Below are 12,500 nucleotides of genomic sequence, written 5' to 3'. Positions count from 1 at the left end.
AATCCCCATCGCAGCATCAATAATCATCAAATCGTCTATTTCCATGAGGGGAACTTATCAGGACTAAGTGTGTGTGTGTGTGTGTGTGTGTGTGTGTGTGTGTGTGTGTGTGTGTGTGTGTGTGTGTGTGCGTGCGTGCGTGCGTGCGTGCGTGCGTGTGTGTGTGTGTGTGTGTGTGTGTGTGTGTGTGTGTATGTGTGTGTGCTTGTGACTGACGCTTGAAGTTATAAAGTAATTATGTTGTTAATATTAATGTATGTATATTGGATTTTTATTATTTTGTTTGCGGATTTTGTTTGGTCTTTATGGCTGCGTATATGTTGAGTGTGCTTGGCTAGATTGAATGGAGTAAAAACCGCATCTGTCAAAACAAATACCCAAACTTGGGCAATCAAATATTATGTATTCTGTATTCTATATTTTGTATTTTGTAATCTGTATTCGGAAAAAAATCTGTATTTTGCATTCTGTATTCTGTATTTTGACATATGTATTTTCTGTATGCTGCATTCTGTATTTTGTAGTCTGTATTTTGTATTTTTGTTTGTTTGTTTGTTTAACGCCCAGCCGAACACGAAGGGCCATATCAGGGCGGTGCTGCATGACATATAACGCGCAGCACAGGCTTCATGTCTCACCCAGTCACATTATTCTGACACCGGACCAACCAGTCCCAGCACTAACCCCATAATGCCAGACGCCAGGCGGAGCAGCCACTAGATTGCCAATTTTAAGCGGCCGGGGTTCGAACCCACGACCTCCCGATTACGGAGCGGACGCCTTACCAATAGGCCAACCGTGCCGGTGTATTTTGTATTCTGTATTCTGTATGTTGTCATCTGTATTCTGTATGCTGCATTCTGTATTCTGTATTCTGTACTTTGTCATCTATATTCTGTATGCTGCATTTTGTATTTTGTATTCTTTATTTTGTATTTTGACAACTGTATTCTGTATGCTGTATGTTGTATGCTGTATTTTGTATTTTGTATTCTGTATTCTGTATTTTGTATTCTGTATTTTGTATTCTGTAGTTTGCATTCTGTTTGCCGTATTCTTAATTCTGTACTCTGTGCTCTGTCAAACGTATCATGATCTGATGGGCAACAGGTGGCGGCTCTACTGCGACTCTTCTGAAGAAAGTGAACATGCAGTCCATTTCCAGCTCTGACTGTCGCAACCGATGGTCGTCTGTCCAAGGTGCTAACATCGACGACCAACAACACATCTGCTTCTTTGCTGAGGACAAGAGCGCTTGCAATGTGAGGATTTTGTTGTTTGTTTGAATTTGTGTGTGTTTGTTTTTTAGTTTGTAGTGATGGTGTAGGTTGAGGTGGGACACACAGAAATGGTGTGTGTGTGTGTGTGTGTGTGTGTGTGTGTGTGTGTGTGTGTGTCTGTGTCTGTGTCTGTGTGTGTCTGTGTGTGTCTGTGTGTGTTTATGCCTGTGTGTGTGTGTCAGTCTGCTAATAATATTATGACGAAGTCACCGAGACAGTCTTCTTTTTCGACATCCTTTGTCAGTTCCTGGGATTATGTTACACAATACACAATGTTTTCTGTGACATAATACATCGCATTATGACGTCGTCTCTAGCTCTACTTTTTCTCACTTATGACGTCAGAGTTGTCACATTGGAATACAGGGCCGAGAAGAGAAGTCTTGGTTTGTAGAGTCGACGTAGTTTGTCATTAATTACACATTAACATGCTTCCATTTGAAACTTCGAGGTCTTCATCGGGGATTGACGCCCGACAAAAGCTAATTGAAGCCCGACGGAGCGAAGCGACGGAGGGCTTCAATTAGACTTTGGGAGGGCGTCAATCCACGATGAAGACCGAGAAGTTTCAAATGGAAGCATGTTAATGTTATTGTAATTCAATCTGACGACGATCTCTTTCCTGCTTTCATGCGGTTGTAAACAGACATAATTGGTTCTGTTCTGTTCACACACTACTTTCAGTCCACCTACCTGCAAGGGTTAAGTCCCAAGAAATATGTCTCTGTATTCCTATCGTATCACTCTGCTCCTGTTTTGTTTTCTTTCACACACATTTTCCCTTCTTTTTTGACGGGTTTCTGGACAGCAAACTCTAAAACAAATTCTTTTCATCACAAAAGCGATCTTTGGAATTGACTGACGTAGTCCGGAAGAATTCATGCATCAACTTACGTCACGTATTCGACGTCATCACTTCGCATACCTTATGGTCTCGGTATTTCGTTGGCCTTCATATTTCCTACTTGTAAAATGACCCTCAAAGCTAACCGAGACTAGTTGAGGCTGTATCAATGCGCCTCGCCAGCAGGTTGTTAATGGATTTTTTAGCGAGTGGTTATCGACAATTAATGACCGGTAATTTTTAATGAGTTGGGGCATTCTGACCAATCACAGGATCTGTTTCATTAAAACGCAAACTTGATTGAATTACAATATACGTTAATGGGATCTGTGATCCAAACATGGCTTTTGGTCAATCGAGATGGAAGTTTATTTAGTGGAATAAACTGCCATCGAGATTGACCAAAAGGCATGTTTAAATCACAGATCCAATTAACATATATATCTCGACATTCACTGGTCTTATAACCTGGGGAACGGGGCAAAAGGGGTAAAAAAAATGGTTACAGAAATGATATCGAATGGAAATGGTAAAGTGAATGTAGATCTAACAATTGCATCATGTTATACCTATGTACGCCTCTGCATAATGGAGAATTTTCAAGTTGAAAAACGGTAGAATTTAATGTGCCCTCACTGGCCAGCCATAGCTTGGGTGATTTGTTTACCATGGGAGACAACTACAACTTCGTTTTGCGCGAGCATTTGAAGCAGAACTCTGCACGTCAACAAATCTTTGGTAAGTAAAGTATTTCGTCTTTTTTGTGCGATTTATAGTTTGAATTAAAAAGTTGCCACTAAACACTTGCAATATCAATGAATATTTCCGAGGTCTTACTTTGTTATAGGACAAATAAACGATCGGAAGCGATTGGAAGCGATCGATTTGATACTGCAGCAGACGATGCTTTGACAGTCTGCAGTGTTCGCTCGAATATATGTTTTTAATTCCTTTTTTTTGTCTTTTTCTTTATAAAAATGATCTAGTTGACTACTTTTCTTGGAATGCGCAAGAGGATGATAATCAGCAGTAGCTAAATATCTGTATTTTACTGTAAATAGGACCGAATTGTTTAAGCCGACCTTCACCTTCACGCCGGCGCTAATGTTTTTTTAGGTCACAAGTATGGCTCGCGAAACAGATCTAAAGCTGCTGAGACAGTGTTGTGTATAAAATAGATTCACCGGAAAAAAGACATTATTGTACTTCTCATGATCAAACAATGAGGTAATTTAGCTACATGTATATTCTAACGTTGCCTTGTTGAGAACTGGGCGTGCGAGTCTGTGTGCGTGTGCGTTTGTGTGCGTTTGTGTGTGTGACGGTGCGTGCGTGTATGCAGTGTGAGTGTGAGTGTGTGTGTGTGTGTGTGTGTGTGTGTGTGTGTGTGTGTGTGATTCCCTGCCAGATTAAATGTCCAAAGTGATATAACACAGAATGACTCATACTCAGTTTAATTTATTTTGCAGCTTTTGTTCCAATTACAAACCATGGCGCTGTGTGTTTTGTGTGGTGATCCGCTCAACCTTGGAGAGAAGACTGTTGTGCCAACAGACAGAGGAAGATATCTATACCATAAACAAGGCTAGTCTGGAACGTGGTGATGCCGTTTGTCTATCAGAAGGTGAAGCAGTGCACGAGGTTTGTCGTCGCAATTACACGAATGCACGTAACATTCAGAGCGTTTTGAAGAAGAAAGCAGAAAAATAGAACGCTTTATCAAATCAGTCTAGCACAGAATTTGCGCTCACAGTAATAATGTTTTGACTTTGCTAAATGTTGCCTTTTTTGCGGCAAGGAAGCAAACCTTGACTCGCGCTCTCGTCCCAAAGTGTATCCAGTTAGGACACTTGACTTTGAACGCACAATTTTTCAAGTTTGTTCGCAGCGCTGTGATGAATGGGCAGACATTGTACGAAGCAGACTGGAGTTTGTATCAGATTTGCCAGCTGCTGATGCAGTCTACCATCAAAACTGTAGTCTTTGCTTTCGGAGCAGGAAAAGACCACTACAGTTTACTCAGTCGCATCAAGTCAACAAACAGGTGAAACTTGGTCGACCGAAAAATGAGAGGAAAGCTGAAGCGTTGGAGAAAGTTGCTACCTACCTGGTTCAAAATGAAAACGAACAGATAACAGTGAACGACCTGATTATCAAAATGAAGGAGTTTACAGATGATGCTTATAGCCACCCGACGATGAAACAAGAACTTCAAAATTATTTTGGTGAGCAGCTCATCGTCACGGAAGTCAACGGCAAGTCAAATGTCGTAACATTCAGGAAGACAGCCTCTTCAAGTCTTCATAACTTTTATGCAAAAAAGGTCAAAGATGAGGATGCACAGAAAGAGCTGATTCTCAAAACCGCTGCAGAACTGCTAAAGAATGACATAAGAGCAGTGCCGACATCCCGTGCAATGTACCCCAGTGATGATGACATTTCATCGCGTGGCGCCAAATTAGAGTTTGTTCCAAAGTCCTTACAGATTCTTCTTGAAAGCATCTTCAGTGGAAAGGAAACCAGCGTGAAAGTCTCATCGATTGGACAGGCAATTATGCAGGCATCTCGCCCACGATTGTTGCTGTGTCCCCTGCAGATCGGACTAGCTGTGCAAATGCATCACTGTTTTGATTCAAAGTTTCTCATTGACACATTGTATTCTCTGGGATTCTGTTCATCGTACAAGGATGTTCTGACCTATGAAATGAATGCTGCCGTTTCAGAAAACAACGTTGCGTTTCAAGTTGATGGCCATTTTACCCAATATATCGCAGACAACCTCGACCACAACACAGCAACACTTGACGGGTGCAACACATTTCATGGAATGGGAATGATCGCCACTGTCACTCCGACCATCGGGAAAACAGACAGGATCAGAAGAAGAACTGACGTCAAGCCAGAAGAAATAGTGAAAAGAGCTAAAGTTGACATTCAGTACTACAACAGACAAGCGTGTGATGGCCTGCTGAAGCTGAAATTTGAACATCTTGAAAACGTGTTTGTATAAGATGTAACATCAAAGGTGGATCTGCTGTGGAAAGCTTGCTGGCTGTTGCAACCCGACAGACCATCTTGGTCTGGTTTCATGCAAGCCATCCACAAGGGCAGATATCCAGGACAGTCATCCATAATATTTATGCCGATGATCGACATGAATCCCAGTGACACCTCGTGCATATTTTCTACCCTGCATTTCATCAGTGCTCAGGCAAAGCGCAGCAACACGACACCTGTGTTGACATTTGACCAACCCTTATAGTGGAAAGCTTTTGGCATCATCTCCAGTGAGCCAGATGGCAGCGACCTTAAAGCCTGGCCATTGTCCTTCGCCTTGGACCCTTCCATCTGGAAATGAGTTTCCTGGCGTGTATTGGCCATCTGATGGAAGAAACGGGTCTTTATGAAGTGCTGTCTACTGTGTACGCACCAAACGCAGCGAGCAACATGCTTCAAGGGAAAGCTGTGCTGCGTCCCGTTCGAGGACACATACTTGTTGACGCAGCACTAATTATGCTGTTGCTGTCTGACATATTCCGTGTGCCACTGCCACTGCCCGAAAGTGACACAGAAAAGAATAGAGATAAAAACACGCAAGATGAGCAGACAGAAACATTCGACCCCTTACGAGTCTGAACTCAATGTGAACCAAGTTGACGCACTGAGCATCAATAAGGACACTGCTGTGCAGCTTCACGGTGTTCTAGAGTTATAGTCCAGGCATCTTAGCCACTTTAGTGAAGGGAACGTTGAAGTGACAATGACTAGGTTTAAAATGTCCCTTATCAGAAAGTTCAACCTCAGTCCTTTGATGTTTATTAAACACATTTTCATATAAAGTTGGCGCTTCATATGGAAAAGTGGCTTTGAAATTGACCCTAATCCTTCTTTGGGCTCTGTAAATGTCGTTTGGGGCTATGGTTGTAAAACGGTATCTACTGGTCACCCCAATGTATAAACTGAAAACTCTTTCTGCACCAGAACACGCAGAAAGGATTGTATCTGCCTGATGTCTGATGCTTTTCAAAATCCCCAACCACTAACACCTTCAAAACGGACATTAACTGACACTGTTGTTTTTCCCTATATAATCCTTACTATTTTTCCGAGACGTCGTCGTGTTGTGTATTTAGCTCGCCACAACCTCATACATGGTCCTAAAAGTTAAAGTTGAAGAAAATACTAAAGATAAATGAACAAGCTGACGCAGTGTCATTCGCACCGTGAATCCCCCCATGGGAACATACTAAAGTCTGGTTCCAAATAGGCTCAATTTCCTTCTATTTCTTTGTATTTCTGCCTCGTAGGGGTAGGGGTGTTCAAACCAAAGGCACCTTTAAACCAAAATTCAAATCACACATCTTACAATACTAAGACACTCAGCAGTGAAAGGGTGTCTGCTGGTAAAAAATTCCAAACAATCCTAAAAGTACTTCACTACTAAACGTGCTTTTAAAAAGAGCCGTTATTTTTCCCTCTATAATCAGTATTGTGTTTTCTGCGAACATGTAGTCTATTTAGATAGTTGTCATGTGCACATGAGTTGCTAAAGCGTTTTCAGTTGGGCATATGTCGAAAAGCAAAGAATTAGCCCTTTGAAAACCATCAGAACTGTCACACAAAAATAACATTTACCTATCTCACCAACTGACCAAACATAGGGCTTTTCCTTATGTATTATGTATTGTCGTGTTTTTTGTAGCATACTTGTGAAAACAGCCACCACTGTTGTAAATGATACTTTAAAGAGCATTATTTCATTTTTACAGTTGAAGGACAACCTGGACTGCCGTATATTACAGCTGTTTTACAATCAGCCAAAATTTTCTTGACAAACGTATGTTAAGAACAACTCCCATAGTGAAATTGAAGGAAAACAAAGTGAAAATCCCCCTGCCATAGAGGAGCTAAAGAATCAACAATAAACGACTGCATGGATAGCTTGGTGCACGAATGCATTGCGGACATGTTTGTCTCCAACCAAGAGAAAGTTCCAAAAAATCCCTTTTGTGCTTCTTATTATACAGTGACGTCAAAGACAGCCTTTTCTGCTGTTCATACATTCAGGGGTTATGGTTACACTAAACGACGTAGTTGTAGCCATACTGCCATCCAGATTTATTTTTTCCTTGCGAGCAGTCACAGGGTGTTTGTGCTGTCTGCCAACCGTTAGATGACCCCGCCCAAGTCTGTTAAGGGACCGTTTGACCGTTATAGAACGCGTCTTTTTGATTTTTTGGCACAGTTGGAAACGGTTGATTTTTATCCCTACCATTGTTTCCAAACATTATATAGGAATGTTTTGTGAACAACGGATAATAGCCGCTACTCGCATGTGTAGCAAAAGTGAGCGTACATACTCACCCTGGTCGTCCAGCCGTTGTCCGTTGCCCGTCTTTATCTGTCTGTACTGAACATTACCTTTGGATATTTCTCCAACGCTATAAAGTGAAGAAACACCAAATGTTGCAAAATGTTGTATGACCCCCCAAGAGCTCAAAAAAGATACTTGAGAACCTTGACCTTACCATAAGGTCAAGGTCACAGGGAGAATTAATGTGGTCTAAAAACTGCAAAATTTCACATTGTGCCAGTTTTCTGGAAAACAAATTAAAAACAGCGGGCTTAGTTTTGTATGGTATACAAGAAAAAGAAAGCCTTATCTTCTGATACCATTTTGGTTGACCTCGCTTCAATGTCAAGGTCAGAGGAGCCCTTCAAAGTTGAATTGTAGACATATTTTGATGTGAGCTTGCCCCTTTAACTTTACTATGGACGATATCTCTTACAAACTTAAACACTGAGTGGGGCGTTTGTTAGAATTTCATAGTGAGCCACATCTGGTCACATATCGTTAGGGTCAAGGTCACATTGACCCCTATGAAAAATGTGACCAAGCCGGGTAAAGAAATCCATGTGTCTTGGTAAAAAATCTTAACAAAGCAAAGCCCATGCGACTCTCATGCTTGACCTTTGTCTTAAAGTGACCTTGACCTTCAGGTGACCTTGAAGGTGAAGGTCTAACAACTGAAGCTGGCAAGGACATTGTATACACTATTAGAACTGGTTTACAGATTTTTCCTACCAAATTACACATGACCTTTGGCCAAGGTCAAGATCATCAAAGGTCACACATCACAAGGCTATCAATTCAAGACATAGGAAGCATAAACATACTTATTGGCACTTTCTACAAAGAGACATTGTCACTTTTAGTGATTCAATTGCCCCTTTCAGTCACATTTCATAAGGGGCAAAGTGACCTTGACCTTGATGATATGTGACTAAATGTGGCTCAATATCAGTATATAACATGTGCCCCACACAATTATGAAGTTTGAAAGATTTTTTTCATAGTTCAGGGTCAAGGTCACTTCAAAACATGTATACAATTCAACTTTGAAGGACTTCTGTGACCTTGACATTGAAGCGAGGTCAACCAAAATGGTATCAGAAGATAAGGCTTTCTTTTTCTTGTATACCATACAAAACTAAGCCCGCTGTTTTTAATTTGTTTTCCAGAAAACTGGCACAATGTGAAATTTTGCAGTTTTTAGACCACATTCATTCTCCCTGTGACCTTGACCTTATGGTAAGGTCAAGGTTCTCAAGTATCTTTTTTGAGCTCTTGGGGTCATACAACATTTTGCAACATTTGGTGTTTCTTCACTTCATAGCGTTCGAGAAAAATCCAAAGGTAATGATTTGTACAGACAGATGAAGACGGGCAACGGACAACGGCTGTACGACCAGGGTGAGTATGTACGCTCACTTTTGCTACACATGCGAGTAGCGGCTATTATCCGTTGTTCACAAAACATTCCTATATAATGTTTGGAAACAATGGTAGGGATAAAAATCAACCGTTTCCAAATGTGCTAAAAACATCAAAAAGACGCGTTCTATAACGGTCAAACGGTCCCTTAACAGACTTGGGCGGGGTCGTCTGACGGTTGGCAGACAGCACAAACACCCTGTGACTGCTCGCAAGGAAAAAATAAATCTGGATGGCAGTATGGCTACAACTACGTCGTTTAGTGTAACCATAACCCCTGAATGTATGAACAGCAGAAAAGGCTGTCTTTGACGTCACTGTATAATAAGAAGCACAAAAGGGATTTTTTGGAACTTTCTCTTGGTTGGAGACAAACATGTCCGCAATGCATTCGTGCATCAAGCTAACCATGCAGTCGTTTATTGTTGATTCTTTAGCTCCTCTATGGCAGGGGGGTTTTCACTTTGTTTTCCTTCAATTTCACTATGGGAGTTGTTCTTAACATACGTTTGTTAAGAAAATTTTGGCTGATTGTAAAACAGCTGTAATATACGGCAGTCCAGGTTGTCCTTCAACTGTAAAAATGAAATAATGCTCTTTAAAGTATCATTTACAACAGTGGTGGCTGTTTTCACAAGTATGCTACAAAAAACACGACAATACATAATACATAAGGAAAAGCCCTATGTTTGGTCAGTTGGTGAGATAGGTAAATGTTATTTTTGTGTGACAGTTCTGATGGTTTTCAAAGGGCTAATTCTTTGCTTTTCGACATATGCCCAACTGAAAACGCTTTAGCAACTCATGTGCACATGACAACCATCTAAATGGACTACATGTTCGCAGAAAACACAATACTGATTATAGAGGGAAAAATAACGGCTCTTTTTAAAAGCACGTTTAGTAGTGAAGTACTTTTAGGATTGTTTGGAATTTTTTACCAGCAGACACCCTTTCACTGCTGAGTGTCTTAGTATTGTAAGATGTGTGATTTGAATTTTGGTTTAAAGGTGCCTTTGGTTTGAACACCCCTACCCCTACGAGGCAGAAATACAAAGAAATAGAAGGAGATTGAGCCTATTTGGAACCAGACTTTAGTATGTTCCCATGGGGGGATTCACGGTGCGAATGACACTGCGTCAGCTTGTTCATTTATCTTTAGTATTTTCTTCAACTTTAACTTTTAGGACCATGTATGAGGTTGTGGCAAGCTAAATACACAACACGACGACGTCTCGGAAAAATAGTAAGGATTATATAGGGAAAAACAACAGTGTCAGTTAATGTCCGTTTTGAAGGTGTTAGTGGTTGGGGATTTTGAAAAGCATCAGACATCAGGCAGATACAATCCTTTCTGCGTGTTCTGGTGCAGAAAGAGTTTTCAGTTTATACATTGGGGTGACCAGTAGATACCGTTTTACAACCATAGCCCCAAACGACATTTACAGAGCCCAAAGAAGGATTAGGGTCAATTTCAAAGCCACTTTTCCATATGAAGCGCCAACTTTATATGAAAATGTGTTTAATAAACATCAAAGGACTGAGGTTGAACTTTCTGATAAGGGACATTTTAAACCTAGTCATTGTCACTTCAACGTTGTTCTCTTATTTGCTTGGACTATTAGAAGCAGCCTCGATGAAGGAACTCAGAAACAACCTACAGTTGCAAACACTTGCTGAAGTGTTCCTCCAAGACAATGCGACCTTAGAGGATATCCTATCAGCAGGTGAAAAGGCGTTAGTGCTGCTCTACAACGGTAGTTCCAGAGAGGGTCTCGATGAACTTCGCTACCGACTCTTCTGTTCAAAGGTAGCTGTTGGAACAACGTTTGTGCAAATTCACACTCTGCCACCCACCTCAGCAGCTGCCCGATTCCACAGCATGCGAGTGTACTTGCAAGTACAAGAATGGATGGGACTCAAAGTGGCCATGGATCCCACGGACTACGGCTGGAAACTTGAGCATGGCATCCTTGTTCCAGTGACAACAGATCTGCCGGCAGCACCAGCCGATGTGTTAAAGGTGATTCGCTGCACATGCAAAAGTGGTTGTGACACAAAGCGGTGTAGTTGCAGGAAACACGGACTAGAGTGCACATCTGGATGTGGGGAATGTCGCGGTGTTGGCTGCTGCAACTCGCCTCTACCGTCTTTTGAAATCGAGAGTGAAACATCGTAACCATCATGTTTTCCTCAAACGGTAGGCCTATTGTGTTATGCACTCTTTTCTTCACCTGTAGATGACTTTGAATGAAAGCCGTCCTAGGAAGTATTCTGCTGAAGAAGACAAAGGGATAGGAATAGGTATAGTCATATTAAAGAATGCGTATTTCTTTTATCGTCCGTACGTGAACAACGCATTGCAATGCGTTATTGTTCATTTCATTTTCATTATTTTATTATCCCAGGGCTGGGAAATTCGGGTAGCTTCCTCCAAATGAAAGCTTGCAGCAACAAGAGTGGTGCTAACCAGGTGTGCGCGTGTTAAGGTGTAATCAGCTAACTGCACTAATAGCAGAATGACCAAGGTCTTTTACGTCTTACTGTGGTGACACGGGGGTGGGACATGGATACCGTTTCTTAGTCTGCACATACACTTGACCCTTGTCCGTCCACCGGCTTAATAAAGTGTTCCTTATAGATGATGGTAGGCTAATGAAGCGGCGTAGAGTGGAATTTTGCAGCGTTATTGGCAGAAACAAGGGTTTTTATATGTGACGTAATCAAACCGTCATAAAAAAGTTATGCAGAGGCTGCCAACGGTATAACTCGTTGGGAATGTTGAGACAGGCTATCTAAATGCGTTGCAACAAAAAAACTTTCTGTAACCATTTTTTTTGGGTCTAAGCATAATTCTGGACAGGCTCCCCACGCTATTAGGGTTTTTGTTTTCAAAGAGGAAAGAAACTTGCTTGAACACGGACCACTTCTCCAAGCAAAATCAACAAACCTAATCACTCGCATTCCACCTCAAGGTCTCGGCCAACCAAGACTATGGCATACTCGTAGCAAAGGCGCCAAATGGTACCGTAAACCAAGAATAGTGACGTAAGAGAATAGAATGTCGTCTTTTGATTTGGAACGTGACGTGTTTCAGAACTTCTTCTGGACAACTCGGATGGTCTTCTGCGTAGTGGTTGGCACGAGATTCTTTTTCTTCTTCTACATCCTCCGATACTGTAGCAAAACGTTTCATCTTTTGTTCACTTTCGAGTATGCAGACGACTGAACTTGACCGCTAAAAGGTAGTCCTTTCGGAATCATTACGCCGAGTCTGAACATGAGGTCTGAACATTGTTTTTAGGCTGTTCTTATCTCTGTATACAGTCGAGAGAGAGAGAAATACATGTCGAGACATTAAGTGTTGCTTCATCATGTGGAAGAAACAGTCATCTACCATGACACCGGTCAACGTTATTTTTTGAGATTATGACGTGAATTACGTATGACGACACTCTTTTAGGGTGACAGCGGCGGCCTTGTCTGTTGCGTCATAACACTGACAGTAAAACTTCATCGTGCCAAAGAAACAGTCATCCAGCTTGAAAACGTTATTCATGCGATTATGACGTAAATGACATATGACGTCACTCTTGCAGGG

At 41.5% G+C, this 12,500-nt stretch overlaps 1 protein-coding gene across 1 annotated transcript in view; it reads left to right on the top strand.

Annotated features, from left to right (window-relative positions):
• LOC138979663 (chymotrypsin-like serine proteinase) overlaps positions 1–12,500 on the top strand; it is a 25,077-nt gene that overhangs the window by 10,978 nt on the left and 1,599 nt on the right. Inside the window, exons 5-6 of the mRNA XM_070352378.1 lie at positions 1,111–1,262; positions 12,499–12,500. The exon at positions 12,499–12,500 is cut by the window's right edge and continues 178 nt beyond it. Of these exons, the coding sequence (XP_070208479.1) occupies positions 1,111–1,262; positions 12,499–12,500 (154 nt within the window). The remainder of the gene's footprint in view (positions 1–1,110; positions 1,263–12,498) is intronic.

The sequence above is a fragment of the Littorina saxatilis genome, linkage group LG11 (assembly GCF_037325665.1).
Source record: "Littorina saxatilis isolate snail1 linkage group LG11, US_GU_Lsax_2.0, whole genome shotgun sequence".
NCBI classification, from domain to species: domain Eukaryota; kingdom Metazoa; phylum Mollusca; class Gastropoda; order Littorinimorpha; family Littorinidae; genus Littorina; species Littorina saxatilis.
Note: the sequence above shows the minus strand (reverse complement) of the source record. Positions and strands in the feature narration are given on the sequence as shown.